The sequence below is a fragment of the Capra hircus genome, chromosome 19, assembly GCF_001704415.2.
Source record: "Capra hircus breed San Clemente chromosome 19, ASM170441v1, whole genome shotgun sequence".
NCBI classification, from domain to species: domain Eukaryota; kingdom Metazoa; phylum Chordata; class Mammalia; order Artiodactyla; family Bovidae; genus Capra; species Capra hircus.
In genome coordinates this window covers 24147242-24166331 of record NC_030826.1, presented here as the reverse complement: position 1 = coordinate 24166331, position 19090 = coordinate 24147242, and the positions used below count along the sequence as shown (strand labels likewise).

The window sequence follows — 19090 nt, the reverse complement described above, 5'->3', positions numbered from 1 at the left end:
GCCGCCACTCATGGACCCACCTAGCCCAGGCAGGTCAGATTTTTGCAATCTCCCATCTTTAAAGTGTGTTACCCAACCACACACTGGGTGGCCCAAATAAATCAGGCATGTGGGCTTGGTCAGGCTGCACTTTCTGCTTTAGAGAAACAAGTCCCTAAATTCTTTTATACTTAGTACGGCTGGCTAGAGGAGGAATCTGGAAGATTTACCACTCCCTCCCCTGCCCCTTCTCCCACATACCCTTAAAGAACCCATCCAGCCCTTGCTTACGGCCACACAGCCGGACTGCCACGCCTTTGGTCATGCAGACAGTCCCTGTGGGACCAGCCTGGCCCTGAGCATCCAACAGTGCCACCCAGCAGGGCTCCCCTGGTGATACACCAGGTTGGCACACAGCCATTTTGGGACTGGTGAACTTCGAAATCCCACGCACTTCCTTACGATGGAATGACTGAGGCTGTCTCCCTAAGCCCTAAGGACTTGGTTCGGAAGCCAACACACCTGCCTCCTGCATCTGGCAAATGCTCAGTGTGCAGAGAGGAAATGAATCAGGTTTAATTGAGGACAGAAGCCCCTTGTTCATCTCATGGATCGACAAGCTTGAGGTATGGACAAGGCACATCTACCTCCCCTCCTGCCAGAGGCAGGACGACTGCTTGGGGTGGGAAGGAATGGGCTCTGGGGTCAGGCTGGGCCCACAAGGAGTGTGTGAGGTGGTCTCAAGTCCTTTGAGGCTCTGGAACAGCCGCAAGTTGGTGAGTCTCAGGTCGGAGTCTGGGAAAGTGAGGGAAGGAGCTGCTCTCACCACTGGGCAGGTCTAACATGCCTCTAATGCACAGAGTCGGACATGACTGAAGTGACTTAGTGGCAAGGCACAGACTGGTGTGTGTGTGTGTGTGTGTGTGTGTACGTGTGTGTCCTGTCCTCCAAACTCAGGGCAAGGAACACGTGTGGGGCCTGAATATGGGAAAGTGGAGGTAGGCAGAGGCAGAGGAAAGTAAGCCACTCACTTCCGAAGCATCCCTCTGAAAAATCCCAAATGGCTCATTAGTGTGATGACGATCCGGAGAGAGCTGGATGTGAGCTCGGTTCCGAACCAATCTGTTGGGCACCTCAAGGTTTGGAAATACTGGTTCTTTACGAGAGCCTGGCTGGGGCCACCTGGATGTAGGATGAGTGTCCGCACAGTGAGTGCTCAGGGAACATAGCCTTCAGAGGTGGCACCCCAAGGCCTAACTCCGAAGTCCTGGCCCCTCTGCCACCAACACCAGCACGTGCGGGTCTATCAGGCACAGCACCTGGCTGCTTGGTCTCTGAACACAGCAGTGGCAGCAAGGCTCCCTTGACTCTCCCAGCTGCCGGGTCAGTCCTTCAAGCCGCTCCCAGAAACACTGGTTGCTTGGGCGGTGGGGCAAGGCCTTCAGCTCCAAGCTCAGTGCTCAGTCCTGCCTGGGACAGCTGCCAGAAGCCCTGTGTGCTGCCTGAAGCCTTAAAGAAAACAGATGTAGCATCAAGATGCAGGAGGGCCAGGCGCCCGACCAGAAAGGCCAGGGGCCACAGGCCTCTGGGGAGACCAGGAGGGGCCACCAGCTGTTAATCTCTGCACACAGTCAGGGTGCCTATCCCAGAGGGAGGGTCCTCCCTGGCCTGGGAGAGTCCAAGATGAAGGCAGGCTGGCTCAAGTTTAAGGCGTCTGGCCCTGAGGAAGAGAGTGCTTCTCTGCACGGAGCCAGCCCAGCTCTCCAGACTGCTTCTCCAGCCTTCCTGATGGAAACTTCCCCACCAGGGCCCGGGCCTGGGCTCTTTCCACTGGTTCCCGGGGAGCTAGTTCAGCTGGTCATACCCTGGTTTCTTTCTGTACAAGCAAAAGTGCTGGATGAAGAAGACAACATCGAAGATGATGGAGAAGATGCCGAGGCCAAACTTGGTCGGGTCTCCGAAGATCAGTGTCCACTGGTCTGTGAACAGCCAGAGGGGACGGGATGGGTTGTGGTTTTAGGTTGGCTGCTTCTTAAACAGCTGGAGCAAGTGGAGCTTCAGGGAGTTGGTGGAGTGGGGGCTCCCTCCTTTGCCCAGGAAACCACAAACCCTCTAGCTGTCAAATCCCCTGGTGGTCAGTCCAGTGATTACGAATCCACCTTCCAATGCAGGGAATGCAGGTTCAATCCCTGGTTAGGGAACTAAGATCACACACCATGCTATGTGCTCAATTGTGTCTGTCTTGAGACACCATGGACTGTAGCCCACCAGGCTTCTCTGTCCATGGGATTTCCCAGGCAAGAATACTGGAGTGGGTTGCCATTTCCTCCTCCAGGGGATCATCCCCACCCAGGTCTCCTACAGTGCGGGCTGATATTTTACCATTGCGCCACCTGTGAAGGACGCAGCCAAGTAAATTGAGAAATGCCCCCTAGGGGAGCCTCACCCAGGGGCCTGGACTGGCTAGGATTCCAGAGTGGGGGAGGGGTGGTTCCCAGGAAGCCCTGCTCCCACCGCCCTGCGCCTCCAGCCGTCCAGGTGGGCAGCAGCCTGCTGGCTGACTCACCATTGTTGTAGGACTGCAGGAACATCTGGAGGAGGCTGAAGCTGCCCCCAGTGAAGTCCAGAAGCACGTTGCCAATGCTCCAGCCCTCGGTGCTTTTGTAGCGAAAGTTCATGTAGGCCTGGGCCAGACAGACAGAGGGCGGTGAGGGGGCTGAGCGGCGGCCTCCTGCACCTTGTGACTATGTCCAAACGAGCGGCTCTCATGCCTCCTACTCCTCTGGACCTCAGCCCTCAAAACACAATGACCAGCAGGCACAGTCTGGGCAGGTCCTGGGGTCTCCTCTGTGAGCCAAGCGAACAGAGCTCTCCTCCCTGCCCCCCGCCCCAAACTCCCCACTCCAGCCAGGGCGATGGGAGGAGGAAGAGGGGTGTGTGTGGATGCTGTCTCTGTCTTCATCCTTCCGTATATCCTGGCTTTCAGGCAACTCTGATTTGTTTCTTCTCACCTTCAAATGGAAATTCTCCCCAAACTCAGCCTGGACTTCATGTTGGGCTTATGAACACAGCCTGGGAGGTCCGATGATCTACTTTGGAATCCCAGCTTCACCATGGGAGCTGTGTTACCTTGGGAGAGTGACTTGAGTTCTCCTAGCCTCAGTTTTCCCACCTATAGAGTGGACTTAACTCCTTCCCCAGCCCTGCTGAGGCTCTAGGGCCTCCACCTTGGGCTTCCCAGGTCCAGTCCACTTGGACATCATTCCTCTTCCAGGTATCAGGGCCCCACACCCTTCCTCCAGCACCAGCCCCCTCTGGGCTTCTCTGTGCGACCGCTCTTTTCACCACCCGAGGGATGGCCTGGCCTCTGTAGTGGTCTTCTCCCAGTCAGCCGCCTGTCAGGTCCCCTTCTTGGCCCTCTCCCATTATGTTGCATGCTTGCTGCCACCTCTCCAGTCCTGGATGGTCCTAGACATCTCCAACTGAGGCTCCTGCCTCCCAGGTTTCCCAGGCCCAAGGCTTCCCACACTCAGGACTGAGGCCCTACTTACCCCAGGCCCTTCCCCTACTCTGAAGCCTCCTTCCCAAGCCCCCTGGGCCCCGATCCCACCTTCCTAGCTTCACACTGCTGCACCAGCAAGGCCTCCCCTGACAGCACCTTTGTGCAGAATGCACTGGCCTGGAGTGGCCCCTCCTGCCTGGTCCATGGGACGGAGTCCTGCTGATCCTTAAGGGTATGGCTCTGTTCCCGTGCCCTCCAGGGGACTGGCCCTGACTCTGGCCAAAATGTTCTCCTTCCTGAGTCCCTGGAACAAAAGGTTCCCTGTGCTGGGGAAGCGAGTTAAAGGAGGTCCCAGATTCATGAGTAGAGCCTGTGGTTGTCAGTTCTTTCATACCTGAACTGGTCCTAGGCCATTCTGGCTGTGGCGGGAGCTGTGTATGACTCTCAGTCCCTGAGTCTGAGTAGGCCTGTCTTGAGCACTCGAGGAAGGGTGTGAGGGCCCACAAGGAGGACCCTGGGTGCTGGTGGGCTGCCTCCTCCCAGCTCATCTCCCCAGTATCCTGCTGTGGCTTGTCAGGGACATCAGTTGGTGGTCATGGGCAGCGGTGGTAGGGTGGCGGGCAAGACTGAAGTCATTAGAAAGGTCGCAAAGGAGAGAGACGAGTGACCTACATGACCCCTGACTCTCAGAAGTGAGCGTGCGTCAGAGAAGTGCCAGCAACTTCCCCATGGGATTCCTGGGCCCAGGGAGGAGCAGGCAGAGGTCATGGCTGGCTTGGTGTGATGTCCCACTCCTGCTGGGCTCGCTGGCCTTCTCCTAGGAGCTTTCCAACCCACATCTCCTTGCCCCAGTCAGAAGCTGCCCCCAAGAGACCCATGTCCCTCTCATGCTAACAGCCACGGGAAAAGGCGGGCAGACCTCGGAGGTACCTGTGGAAAATACTTGACCAGCGTCACTGCCAGCTTGATGTAGGAGAAGCAGAAGAGAAACTGCAGCCATGTTGTGGCCCCGACCGCAGCCATGATCAGGGCGATGAGCGTGAAGAGCCAGGAGAGCACCAGGAAGCTGATGGCCGGCCAGGACACATGCTGGTTGCCTCGCTGGGGATCAGAAGGGGAGGGGGAAGGGAGGGACATGCGTGGGGTGGGGGCAGGGTGTGGAGAGCCCAGTACCACCCACACCTGGTCACTATCAGAGCTTCTGGTTCCATCCTTCTTGGACTTAGCAGAGCCCTTTTGCTTCTTGTTCCCACGCTGCAGAACTGGGTCCCTCTCAGAATCCACCAGCAGTGAAGGATGTGAAGACCTGGCCCCTATCACGCTGGAGGCCTGGCACCTCACTGCAGCCCGGGCTCCTTCAGCCACCCGAGGGAGCCTGCTCAACTCTGGAATCTCTCCCCACCCGTGTACCATTCCCCAAAGCAGGCCTCCCTCATATAACCTTCTCAGCAAAGGGTAGGAAAATCCAGAAGGTTCGTGAAGGTCGGGGCTGAGCAACCCTGGCTGACCTTGCAGGTGGGAAGAGAATTCCCAGGGGGAAGTGGTGCACCCACAGGGAAGTGAAAGAGAATAGCAGCATCAATGATGCCCTGAAACGTGCTGACTAACGCCGTCCCTCCCTGCTGAGACAGTGGATGGTGGTCCTCCAGTGACACAGCTGTGCCCAGGCTCCCAGCTCGGCCCTCCAGGCTCCACCCCCTGCTCCCTACGTGGCCATCCTGGCCACACCCACCTGCTCATGGTTCCTCTAGCTGCTCCCTGGGCTTCACAGGTCTGTTCCCCTGCAGGGGTGGCCCACCCTGGCCCTCTTCCCCATCACCACAGAACATTATTCATCCCATGGACCACAATTCAGCGCCCTCCATCCCCCTCCTCCCTGCTGAGTCGTGGGGCCCACAAACTGCCTGTGTTCTCCCTGCCCGCTCAGCTCTCAGCCTGCTGGGTCGTCACTGCCTCCCTCTGTGTCCCTCACTGCAGACCTGGGGGCGCCCAAGGGTTTGGGCTCACAGGGCCCAGCATGGGGTCGTCTGGTCTACGATCCAGGAAGCAGATGTGAGTGGACGGACACATTTCCCTTCCGGGGGGCTTCTGGGTCCTGTGTAAAAGGGCAGGTGGGGCCTGGGCAGCACAGGCTGCAGCAGGTGCCAGGGTCGCGGCTCACCTCGTACAGGAGGCACTGCACTATGACAACCAGGGTGAGGGCCACCGCATGCAGGCTGAAGAAGACGTCGTTGCTGTCCACGGGGTTCACGCCGTTGGGGTATTTGAGGAGAAACTGCTCCTGTGTGGGGGTGGGGAGAAGCTGGGGGGTGAGGGGCATGAGGGGCAGCCTGGCCGCCGGCCAGCTTGGTGGGGCTGCGGGGGCGGGCAGGGCTGTACCTTGATGGAAGGCACCCAGAAGAGGCCGATGTTGAACACGCTGTAGGCCATGAACCCCATCAGGTTGAGGGCCACAAAGTCGAAGCTCAGACCCACGACACTGGGGGAGAGGGATGGGGAGACAAAGCAGGGTTGGCGGGGAGCCTGGGGGACTGGAGGACACAGAGCTCTCCAAGGAGAGCACAGTCCTCAGTCCCTCCATGCCCACCCCATGCCATCTGACCCCCTCCTCCTCCTGGGGCTGTCTGGAGGCCTCCTGCAGAGACGAAGTGCCTCCCACCCTGGCTCCCAGCTCAGCAGCCCCTCAGAGGCCCATGCGCCTTGTTGGCCTTGTGCCTGATGCCTGGGTCTTTAAAATCAAGGTGGGCCAACTTTCTTCTCCAACTTGACACGAACTCCTCCAGGGACCGGGGACCAGGAGCACAGCAGCTGTGGGTGGACCCCCCACCCCCCACCCCCTGTTGGCCCCAGCTCCTTCTCCATCTCAACTGAGAAGCCCCATTTGGTTGCTTTCAGAGAGAGGGGCTGAACTGGGCAAAAGACCAAATGCCCAGCACTGCAACTGTTACAGGGGCTCTTAGAACTTTCATATCAGACCACTTTTAAGAAAGGGCAGGGGCTTCCTTGTACTACAGTGGATGAGGATCTGCCTGCCAATACAGGGGACATGGGTTCGATCCCTGGTCCAGGAAGATTCCACATGCCCAGGAGTGACTAAGCTCATGTGCCACAGCTGCTGAAGACCCAGCTCTAGAGCCTGTGCTCAGCAACTTGAGAAGCCCGAGCACCATGAGTAGCTCCCGCTCGCCACAACTGGAGAGAAGCCCAGTGCAGCAACAAAGACCTAGGGCAGCCAAAATAAATAAAATAAAAGGAAGGGGTGGGGGAGAGTGGGTAGGAAGACGGAAGAGCAGAGGGATAAGTCGGAATGCAGGCTGCCTACAGCTTCGTTGGCATGCCCGTCCTACTGGCCCCAAGTGAACCTGCTTGTACAGCTCCGTGGGTTACCTTTTCCGCCTCCAGTTGGTGATCACCTGAGGGTAGAAGGAGACCGACCAGGCCACAAAGTAGATCCAGCCGATCACCTGGTTTATGATGCTGACGATGTTGCTGTGGATCACCAAGAAGCGAATCCTTGGGCTGGAGAGAATGCGGGGGCTGGGGTGAGCTGGGGCTGGGTGTCTGGAAGAAACCCCACGCGCCGGCACTGGCTCCCTCCTCAGGGCCCCCACCGGTGGAGGCCATCCTACCTGGTCTGGTTGGAGTGATTTCCATGCAGATAAGTGGTAACTTGTCCAACACTTTGAGATGTCACTCGAAAAGAGGAATTTGTTGTACCGGGAGGCACTACAACCTGTTAGAAAACTGAATCAGGTCCAGAGCTCCATAGTTACTGGGACCTTTAGGGAGCATCCAGCTCCAAGCTATTCACTAGGGAATGGAGGGACAGGTCACATAAGCCCCTGCCTTCTAGGAGCTTCCTAACAGGAGGGAGAAATGTTGGGCCAATCAGCCAACCAGAATTCTCCCTACTCCAGTGTCAGACGTTATGAGCAGAAGGGCCCTCCCTCCCCTGGCTTATCTCTGAGGGAAGGTGGGAGGGCTCTCTTCCTCTCACTAGATATTGGATTTTGGACAAGTTATTTGAGCTCTGATCTCAGTTTGCTCATCTGTAAAAGGGGATGACACAAGAGCCTACCTTACAGGGTTGCTCTGAACGACACGATGTCCGTAAAGCTTGCGGCACCGACATGGCAAGCGGTGAACTGTTTACCATCACTACTACTCTATGATGACTGTTACTAACTCGACTTCCTCTACTGTGGACGGCTTTTCCAGATCCACAGAGAGATGTTTGCCCCATGCCCAGCCTGGCTGCCAAGAGACAAACCAGAAGAGATGCAACACACCAGACACTGCAGGGAGAACACCTTTACTCTCATTTCTGTCCAATGTTCATCGAAAGCTCTGCTGTAACAAACTGGAGGCCTGCCTGTAATATCTCACCTCCGCATCATGCCTCCTGACGCTCTTGAATTCTGAGTGAGGCAGGGAGCGGGATGAGACCTTCACTGGATCACACTGTCCCCCTACTCCCATCTCTCTGTTCCCTGGATCATGCCCGGGCTCCACTTTCCACCCGTGTCGTGGGCTCCATGAAGATGTGGCTCACTGGGTTGCAGTGGCTTCTTCAGGGACGCTTGAACATGTATTTTGGCTCTTAACCCCTGAAACCAGGGGACTTTGGCAGGACAATTGAAATGGTGTAAGTGGCTGCTGCAAAGCCTGGGATCCAGTTCGTGGCCAGTGTCTTGTGAGCTTCATTTTCACAATAAGAGCTCCTGGCTCTTATTTTCCTATCCTCATTAATTCTTACTTTTAGCAGGTTTTGCTGGCAACATTATCTGTTTCTAAGTGGCCACCAAGTCCCTTCTGGAACTAGGCATCTGCCCTGTATCTGATCATGTGTCAATACTGTTGGCTTGCTCAGGGGCTCTGAGCTGATTTGCACCCCATTTCTACAACCACTCAGGGCCTCCTGCTGAGCCTCAGGGCTACCACTTCATTCTGTGTTTATCTTCATTCCTGTGTTTATCTCTCATCTGTTTTTTTCCCTCCCTACTGATTTAAAAAAAAAAATCAAGTTGACTGGTAATTGGCTCGAATCCTCCGTTAGGTGGAAGCAGTGTTTATTAAAATATAAATGTATAAAGGCTATAAATAGCTATTACTATTATGCCAGACAGCCTCTGGCACTGGTTTTTCCAGACACTCAACCAATGGAATCCCAGAAGGGAACTTTGCAAACTTTAATGTGGACCCAAATCATCTGGGGACTCTTACTTGTATGCAGATTTTTAATCAGTAGGTCTGTGATGGGGTATTTCTAAAAGGTTTTAAGGGGGAGAGATAGATTAGGAGTCTGGGATTAACATATATACAGTATTGTATTATATATAAAATATATAACCAACCAGGGCCTACTGTATAACACAGGGAACTATACTCAATATTTTGTAATAACCTATAAGGGAAAAGGATCTGAAAAAGTATATAAGGGAATATATATTTGTGTGTATATTTAACAATCACTTTGCTGTACATACACCTGAAACTAACACAACACTGTAAATCAACTATATTTCCATTAAAATAAAATTAAAAAAAAGTTTTAGAGCAGAGATAATGCTGCTGATCCATGGATGCTCTTTGAGGAGCAAGGTCTTAAAAAATCATCTTAAGAATTTCTTCTACATTCTCAGAACCATTTCTGCCTCACATTTTTTACCATCATCTTCCTAATTCCATCTTGACAGCATAAAACATCCGGTGTCAAAGAGACTAACAAAGCCCCAAATCAGAGATTTCTAGAATAACAGGTCAGGGGCAGCCCCCCGTATAAAAACAAGCTGGCCTACTTCTACAAGCACTTAGTTAAAATGTGTTTTGTTATCCAGTCATTTTCTACCCATTCTGTTAAGATTCATTACTTACTTCATCAGGGAGCTGAAGGATAGTAACGTTTTTTGAACGAAATGTGATTTCAAAAGTGATCACCAAGGTTGCATTTAAAGGGCGCCTGTGGAAGACAAGAGTCTGGTTACTGCTGAGAAGCTGGACTCCTTGAGGTCTCAACCCGCCTTCTGGATTTTGTGGCGGGCCTGGCATATCTCAGGCAATTAGGGTGACATAGGGCTATGTGCTTAGCCCTGGGGGTTTGAGAGGTGGGGTCCCTTTGGCCAAGTAAGAACACAGCTGGTGGGAAATAGTCTGTGAATGCCACACAAGGTGTTCAGAGGAAGACAGGACCATGGCATTTGCTTTCCCGGGAGAGACTTCCGAGAAGGCCCAGGCAGCATCCCCAGAAAGCGATGAGACATGTCTGAGTGGGAGCAGCCTGTCGGGCTCAAGTCTGGGCTTAGAGGCCTGGAGTTAATCTGGAAGGGGGTGGGAGGCTGCTCAAGGATTCTGTGCTAAGGGGGATGATGTGTTGTATTTACAAGGTGTCAGTGTGCAGAAGTGGCAGTATCTGGGGATGGGATGCAGGTCTGTTAGGACGCCTTGGTCCCAAAGCTCTGGTTTGAGATCAGACATCCTAGGAGAGGTGAGGAAAAGGGAGAAGGGTAAAGAGGGGGAAAAAAAACCCCACTAGGGTTCCAGATCTTCATCTTGGGGCATCCTCACGGCTGGGCGGCACAAGCTGGGGAAAGCAGGGAAGGGTAAAAAGGAGGTGGGTTCTCTGGCACAATCTGGACTAGGTGGGCACCCTTGTGTGGGAACCAGCAGAGGGCAGCTGGAGAGACTCTCAGATAAGGCTGACTGGGAGCACTGCACAGTGGGATCCACCCAAGGGAGCTGGATGTCACCTCAGAAAGTGCTGCCAAGTGATTCGGCTCCTTCTCCCAACCTTGAGTCAGCCAGCCAATCAGTTTAGTCGCTCAGTCGTGTCCGATTCTTTGTGACCCCATGGACTGCAGCATACCAGGCTTCTCTGTCCATCACCAACTCCCAGAGCTTACTCAAACTTATGTTCATCGAGTAGGTGATGCCATCCAACCATCTCATCCTCTGCCATGCCCTTCTCCTTTTGCCTTCAGTCTTTCCCAGCATCAGTGTCTTTTCTAATGAGTCAGTTCTTTGCATCAGGTGGCCAAAGTACTGGAGTTTCAGCTTCAGCATCAGTCCTTCCAAAGAATATTCAAGACTGATTTTGTTTAGGATGGACTGGTTGGATCTCCTTGCAGTCCAAGGGACTCTCAAGTGTCTTCTCCAACATCACAGTTCAAAAGCATCAATTCTTCGGTGCTCAGCTTTCTTTATAGTCCAACTCTCACATCCACACATGACTACTGGAAAAACCACAGCTTTGACTAGATGGACTTTTGTTAGCAAAGTAATGTCTCTGCTTTTTAATATGCTGTCTAAGTTGGTCACAGCTTTTCTTCCAAGAAGCATCTTTTAATTTTATGGCAGCAATCACCATCTGCAGTGATTTTGGAGCCCAAGAAAATAAAGTCTGTCACTTTCTATTGTTTCCCCATCTATTTGCCATGAAGTGATGGGACCGGATGCCATGATCTTAGTTTCCTGAATGTTGAGCTTTAAGTCAACTTTTTCATTCTCCTCTTTCACTTTCATCAAGAGGCTCTTTAATTCTTCTTCACTTTCTGCCGTAAGGGTGGTGTCATTTGCATATCTGAGGTTACTGATATTTCTCCCGCAATCTTGATCCCAGCTTGTGCTTCATCCAACCCAGCATTTTGCATGATGTACTTTGCATATATAAGTTAAATAAGCAGGGTGACAATGTACAGCCTTGACATACTCCTTTCCCAATTTGGAGCCAGTCTGTTGTTCCATGTCCAGTTCTAACTGTTGCTTCCTGACCTCCAGATTTCTCAGGAGGCAGGTCACGTGGTCTGGTATTCCCATCTCTTTAAGAATTTTTCAGAGTTTACTGTGATCCACACAGTCAAAGGCTTTGGCATAGTCAAAGAAACAGAAGTAGATGTTTTTCTGAAACTCTTGCTTTTTCAGGGATCCAATGGATGTTGGCAATTTGATCTCTGGATCCTCTGCCTTTTCTAAATCCAGCTTGAACATCTGGAAGTTCACGGTTCTGGAAGTTCACGGTTCACATACTGGCTTGGAGAATTTTGAGCATTGCTTTGCTAGTGTGTGCGATGAGTGGAATTGTGCAGTAGTTTGAACATTCTTTGGCATTGCCTTTCTTTAGGATTGGAAAGAAAACTGACCTTTTCCAGTCCTGTGGCCACTGCTGAGTTTTCCAGATTTGCTGGCATATTGAGTGCCGCACTTTCACATCATCTTTTAGGATTTGAAATAGCTCAACTGGAATTCCATCACCTCCACTAGCAATCTTCAGGACTCTCTTCAAAGCCTTGCAAAGGACCACTCTGAAGTCCAGCATCAACTGCTGGTCACTCAAGGAGCTAAGAAAAAGGCTCACGTGTCTTCCCCTTCCCACCAGAAACAAGGTTTCATCAGTTGTGGTGGGGAGAGAGAGACCTTGGGACCTCAATCTGCAGCCCAGGGCCGATGCCTGTCTTTCCCTGGCTTGTCTTAATGTGAAGAGGCAAGGGTATCACGCTTAAAATATGAATATAGTGAGCAGGGGTCAGCCCTGACCCAGCCTTGGGGCAAACGGGCTGGACTGAGGACAGAGCCAGGCCTGGGAAACTTACAGGAGGGAGATGCTGACGCTGGTGGAGCTTCCGTTTTCCAGCTTCACGATGGGGGGTACAGAGAAGTCAACTGTTGACTCTGGAACAACCCAAATCAGTAACATGAGTTGTTACGACCGAGAGCTCAGGCCCACAAGACACTGGGAGGAGGGGTCCTGACACTTGAACTTATGCTTCATAACCACCTCTATCCCCCAGGTGAAGACTCCCGAGGTTCTGAGATGCTAAGTAAGTGACTGGGCGGGAAATGCCCTCTTTATGCACTTTCTCCTCCTGCTGCTAGAGACAGAGGGAGACACAGGCCTGACCAGGAGATGCTGAAGCTTATTCCTCCCCCACAGATGAGCTCTAATGGTCTGCAGGAGTCACCCAGAAATAGAAACCACGGAGCCCAAAAATTGGTCACAAAGGAATTCAGCCACGATCTGGGACTAGATTGTGGGCTTAAACCACCTCTTCAGATGGAAAGCACAAGGGTTTCCTCTGTTCGTGGAGCTAAAATGGCCCTGCAGAACCAGTCCTGCCCCTTCCTGTAGTTTCAGAGACACCCCTGTGGCCCAGTTAACTTCTTTCTAAAAAACCGCCTTTGGTTCCCTGTAAAAGCCCAGCTCACTCCATTCACTGATCCCCTTCTGGAGGCTGACCCTGCTGGGGACTTGGGGGAGACTGATGAACAACACAGAATTTCACTATCGGAGATTTCTCCTTGGCATTAAGATGTTAACTCAGGAGGAGGTAGACAGATAGGCCGCTGGGGTGAAGGAGGAAGCAGGTTTGGGAGGCCAAACACTCCAGGGCAGTTGGCCACAGGAGTTACCTTCTCTTGGACTCTTCCTTTGTTCTCTGGGCCTCACCGCCCCATCCCTGCCCCCACCCCAGGTGTGTCTACTTCACTTCCCTCACCTGGGAGACTTCAGGGTGACTCACAGCCTAAGGTGTGATTGTGAATCTAGACTGGGCTGGGAAGGGGGCCCACAGGAGAAAGCAGGTGCTCCATTTGATGAGCTCCGGTTCCTTCCGGAGGCTGTGGCTGCAGGTGAGGCCCAGGTCTTCCCCTCCCCAGACCCCTCAAATGCAGAAGATGAAGAAATGAAATTTTAGATACTCAGGTTGAGAAGGAATTTAAAAGTTCCCTAATTTGACCTCCACTGTCTTAGCTCCTTCTCAGTACTCCTCCCTGGTAGTTTCTCTTCCTCTGGCTGGACACCTGGGCCAGTGGCCGAGGAGGGGAGGGGGGAGATGGGGAAGAGGCAGGGAAAAGGAAGAATAAACTCATCTCCCACAAGGGGACTGGCCAGCCTGAGACTCACCCTCTGGGGCCTGGCTCTGGGACCCGGGGCCTCTCAGACTCTACCCGAGCCACCTTCTCCCTGCCAGCCCCACGTGTGGATGCAGGTGCAGGCTCTGTCCTCAAAGGACGCCTTTCAGCCCAAGATGGGAGGCAGGTAGGAAGCTGGCATCATATAGTATCCTAAAAAGCACATTTTAGAGTCTGCCCCGGGGCAGGAGGCTTTGGATACCACATTGGAATACTCAAATGAGACTCCCTGAAGCCTCCTCCAAGACGAGCCTTTGCTTTTTAAAAACGAATCCTCATTGGCATCTCTCCCAATCCACACCAGCCACTGCCGTTCTCTAATTACTATACCAGTGAGAGGTGGGCAAAATGACGCCTACTGCAGACAGAAGAAAACAGAATTGCAAGAGGGGAAGAGTCCCGTCCACACAGCTCAGAAATGGTAGAGGCAGGATGCAAACCTAGGGCGGCTTCGGGTGCAGGGCTCAGGTCCTTGTCACTAGGTGGCAGCACTTCCAGGGTCCACCCACAGCCAGCAGGGGCAAAACACACTGAAGGTGAGTGAGCTCACTGTAGGCCCTCTCTGTTGTTCAGCCCCTCAGCCCTGTCTCACTCTTTGCGGCCCCATGGACTGCAGCACGCCAGGCTTCCCTGTCCTGCACCACCTCCTGGAGTTTGCTCAAAATCATGTCCACTGAGTCAATGATGCCATCCAGCCATCTTATCCTCTGTTGCCCCCTCCTTCTCCGGCCCTCAATCTTCCCCAGCATCAGCCTTTTCCATTGAGTCAGCTCCCTGACCACTCCCCAAAGCAAAGACAAGACAGGCAGGGCGGAATGAAGTCAGAAACCCAATTCTAGCTCCTCGATTTTATGGTGGTTTCTGACTATTCCTTTATGACATTTAGGATAAAAGACTCAGTGACACAATGCAGCAGGGGTCCCAGTCTCGTTACTTGGTGGCTGTGTGACTTTGGGAGAGACTTCTACCCTCTCTGGGCTTGTTAGCCCTCTGTATAATCAAGTAGTAGCAGCTAAACTTGTTCTTCCCAAGGGCAATGAATTAGCATGACTAATGGAACTTTATTTAAAGCAAGCCAAGGTGCATGCATGCACACTTTTGGGCCTTAATCCCAGAGAATATGACCCAGCAGGTCTGGAGTTGGGGCTCTGGCATCTGTACTGAAGAATACCAGGCTCCATGGTGTTCTTTCTTTCTTGGAAGAAACCTCTTCTTTCTCAGAAACTGCTTCCCCACAAGCAATTCCCCACAAGTCACACCTTCCCCACAAGGTGTGACTGCAAAGTAACATGACTGATTGTTTAACAAACTTGGAAGAGCTGATCAGGTGACCAGTGTTTGCTCAGAGACTCAAGAGTCCAAATGAGTAGCAGTGGAACCACTTTGTATAGTTCTTGGCAAGCTTCGACAAGGGTTTGCATAGTTTGTGCAAGGTTAATTTGGAAACTTTGGTTGGGGGTTTTAAGATGTATTTGATTTTTTTTTTTTTTTTGGCCACACTGTGAAGCTCATGGAATCTTAGTTCTCCAACTGGGGACTGAACCCAGGCACCTGGTTGTGAAAGCAGGGAGTCCTAACCACCTGGGAACTTCCAAGATGTACTTAAAAAAAATTATTTTGATTTTTTTGGCTTTATTGAGTGGCATGCAGGATCTTAGTTCTCCAACCAGGGATCGAACCCATGCCCCCTGTATGGACGTGTGGATTCTTACCACTGGGCTGCCAGGGACGTCCCTGTATTTGGTTTTTGACAACAGCCAGATGATAAAAATAATGGGCCTGGTGTCCTTGGAGGCTTTACACAGCTTTCATGGAAAGAACTTCAGCAATGTTTGGGCGATGGAAAATTGATGGTATGATACAGGCCTTTAAAAGGCCCTGCCCTGAAGGTCACGCCTCACAAGGACACACAAACCCTGATGTGTTTTTCGACAACCAGCCCAGATTCTGTAAGGCCCCTACCCCTGCTGAGCCCAGTTTCTCTGTCTTTCTCTAAGGGAAGGGCTCTGTCATCTAACCAGGGGGTGCTGGGCAGGCTCCTCAGGTGTCTTTGCTTGGCAGAACCAGGTAACAAGGTGGCCACCTCAGCTGCTTCTGCAGCATCTCCCAGGACCCATAAGTCACTCTGTGAGGTCCATGGGGTGAACACAAGCTCTTCTCTACAGACATTATCCCAGATTTTTGGAGCTCCACAGTTTGACATTGGTGATACAGAAAAGGGAAAAGGGCCCCCGGGGCAGAAAGTCAATTATTTGTGAACCATCTGGCTCCCTGTAAAACTCCTGGACTCCAGACCTCGGTCTGTTCCGCTACCTGGGTGGCCACCTAGCCAAGAGCAGATGGACACATGCTGTCTGGATGGTCCTAAACCTTTGGCTGCAAATAAGTAAGGCTACCTCCTCCACTTCCCTCTACACAGCAGGTAACCCATTTCTAGACTTACCACATTTCTCTATGAGCTGCAGGGGAAAAAGGATAAAAATAACCAGCCACCTCCTTATCATGTTCCTTGATTTCGATAAACTAGGAAGAAACACAAAGAGGAAGAGAAGTTCAGGTTAAAGTCAGATCTGCCTAGCAACAAGTGGGCAATAAGCCACCTGGAACCATGCATGGACAGTTCATAAAGGACTTTCACTTCACACCTGTGACCTCACAGGCTTTGCATCACCAGCTTGGAGAAGAGGACCCCAGAGAGGATCCATCTTTCTTTGATATGTGGGGAAATGGGCTCTGAGAGGCTCAGTGGGTTGTGTAAGGCCCTACCCTGAGGAAGTGGACAAATGCTGAATTTTTTCCTCTTCAACTGTTTTGTGCAACCTAGACAACAGAAAGAAAGATGCAGCTTTATTGGCTGGGGGTTCTTTTATTTTTCAGAAGATATTGAAACTGTAGTCAGATATCCACGAACCTATAAACTTTAAGGAAATTTTTTTTCTTTAAATCGCTTTATTATTTATTTTTGGCTGTGCTGGTTTTTCTCTGCTAGTTGCAGTGAGTGGGAGCTACACTCTTGTTGCTGTGTGTGGGCTTCTCATTATGGTGGCTTTTCTTGTGGAGAACAGACTCGAGGGTGTGAAGGCTTCGGTAGTTGCAGCACGTGGGCTCAACAGTTTTAATTCTTGGGCTCTAGAGCACAGGCTCAATAGCTGTGTTGCACAGGCTTCGTTGCTCTGCAGCATGTGGGATCTTCCTGGATCAGGGATAGAACCCCTGTCTCCTGCATTGGCAGGCGAATTCTTTACCACTGAGCCACCAGGGAAAACCCCAAACCTTAAGGAAATTAACTTTATTTCCTGTCCTAGGAGAAGCGTCTATAGGTTAATGCCACCAACAGATTCTTGATTAGGACTTTTTCATTTGACAGGTGTCACTTTTCTGGGACCAGCAGGGATCATTGACAAAGGGGACCTGGTGTGGAACAAACCCCAGATCAGTCCTGGAGCAGTTTATCGGTTAAGTGAAGGAGATGGGTTGCTGTGTACCCATAACCCCCACGCATGAGAGGTGAACCAAAGGTCAGGATGGGGCAGATCAGCGTAAATATCCATAACTTGGTTTCTACATGCTGCTGTAGTGTACAGAAGCTTTCCCACCTTCCAGCATCCGTCTCCCCACTCTCTGGCCTCTGCTGGGTGCCTTGTCCTTGGCCCTGCATTCCCATGCTCCCTCCTCCTCTGCTTTCTGTAGCCTGACCTGCAGGAAACTGCTCTCTGGTCTGTGTGGAATGACCTCCCTGCCCAACCTCTTCTTGCCACTCTCTTCTCTCCACACCTGCTGATGTCCTCAAGCTCAGGGTTTAGTCTGTCCCCCAGGGCAGATTCTGGGTTTTCTTTGAGGACTCAGACGTGCAGAATCAGGCCTAACTGGCTCCTCCTTCATTCCACAGGAGTGGAATGTAGACTGAGGGCCTTAAATTCTTGGACAACAAAAGTTCCCTGATCCCAAAGGCCGACCCACGTGGGAGGAAAGACATCAGGAGAGATAGAGACCTTGAGAGATATGTGGTAGAATAAAATGTTCGAAAAAGATCAAGTTAATAATTACACAAAAACTAGTGTCTTCCAAATGCTACAAAGTAGAAGTGGAGAATTTCATCATGATGGGCTCTGTGTGGCATGCTGCTCTTCCTAAGTAAGTTCTATATTCTAGGCTTCCCCCAGATGCCACCTGCTTTAAGAAGTCTCCCACTCCCAATCCCCTCCCCAGGGGTCCCTGGGGTCAGGGGTCTCCTGAGGCAGCTTCACTTGGTCAGGTATCCGGTTAATTCTGTCACCTGTTCCACCATCTGGAACTCCCTAGATCGTCTTCTCTTGGAGAAGTAACACAGAGAATGGCCAGGAACGTGTGTCCTGGAGAGTGACTGCACAGGTCTGAACCCGAGCTCCCCATTTATTAGTTGTGCCACTTTGGGGTGTTACTTGACCACCTCAAGCTCCAATTTCCTAAAGTGAAAAACAGGGGCAGTGGAAACTAAATCACAGGATGTAAATGAAAAATGAAGCACGATTTGCGGCCCCTTCAGGCATGCATGCATGCGCATTCTCAGCTGTGTCTGACTCTTTGCCACCCCCATGGACTGTCTGTAGCCCACCTGGCCCTTCTGTCCATGGGATTTCCCAGGCAAGAATACTGGAGTGGGTTGCCATTTCCTCCTCCAAGGGATCTTTCCCACTCAGGGACTGAACCCACGTTTCCTGTGTCTCTTGCATTGGTGGGTGGAATCTTTACCACTAGCCACCTGGGAAGTCCATAGCCCTTTTATAAGCAGTATTACAATTTCAAGAGGGAGAGGTTGGTAAGAAAAAAGGTTGAGAAACAATGTTCTAAAGTGTTGATAAATACAACCCTTGTCGAGGGCACTTAGCAAGCTCTCACAAGGCCTACTTTGTTATTTCCCTCAACATTGTTCAAAGAGGCAGGGCCCAGCAGTCCTCGCTTCCTCCAGACTGAAAGCCCCGGAGACGGGAGGGGGGTTTCGTCCGCCCCACTCCCCTTGGAGCCCAGGCCGGTGCTCAGCACCTCAAAAAGAGTTTCTGAAGTGGTCTGTCCTCTCAGTGTCTCCCCTCTGGAAAGCCATCTGCAAATTCTGCCACCGGATTCAAGCGACAGCTAAGCAGAAGGCGGGGAAGAGGCAAAACCTGCACTGGAACGGAGCCTCCCAAACTATCCTGGCAGCCCGGTGTCCCCTGCCTCCGCTCGCTACTACCAGAGCCCTTCAACCCGGGGGCTGTCCGGTACCGAGAAGCCGGGACTGGTGGCCGGTGAAGGAACCCTGGCGGGGCTGAAGGAGGCTGGATGCTCGGCAGGCTGCCCAACTGACTTGCTGTGCCAGTCTCTGAACCTCAGGGGGTCTGCCTGGGAAATGAGGCGAGGAAGGCGCGGGAGGCTGTCGGGGCCGCGTCGGCTCTCACCTGAGGTCCTCTAGGCTCAGGGCACCGACCAGATGGAACGAGGCAGTCGTCTCGGACTGTACGCGCTTCCCGGGGCCGGCTTGACATACCGTGAGGGCTGGGCAGAAGTCACCTGACCCGAGCCGCCTGATTCGCGGACTACGGGCCTCGGCGCGATGCAGCCTGGGAGCTGTAGTTTTCTCGGGCCTCAGTGAGACACCTGGGGGTTGGTGAGGAGCGGAGGGGCTCAGGCAACTTGGCAGGGATGGGGACTCCGGAGGGCTAAGTCACTGTTAGGGCCACAAGGGCTCTC

General features: G+C 52.4%; 1 protein-coding gene across 2 annotated transcripts; it reads right to left on the bottom strand.

Moving 5' to 3' along the window:
• On the bottom strand, window positions 120-19018 carry CTNS (cystinosin, lysosomal cystine transporter). 2 transcript variants are annotated; one of them, XM_018064425.1, is made up of 11 exons: window positions 18799-19018; window positions 15828-15907; window positions 12067-12145; window positions 9356-9440; window positions 7111-7214; window positions 6869-7000; window positions 5861-5960; window positions 5643-5762; window positions 4412-4582; window positions 2546-2663; window positions 120-1958 (listed from the first exon to the last, which is right to left on the bottom strand). In XM_018064425.1, the coding sequence occupies exons 2-11, from the start codon at window positions 15886-15888 to the stop codon at window positions 1825-1827; spliced, it is 1104 nt and encodes a 367-aa protein (XP_017919914.1). In that variant the 5' UTR covers window positions 15889-15907; window positions 18799-19018; the 3' UTR covers window positions 120-1824. The 2 variants fall into 2 exon arrangements, with proteins under 2 accessions (XP_017919914.1, XP_017919915.1); XM_018064426.1 differs by lacking the exon at window positions 18799-19018 and adding an exon at window positions 18626-18779.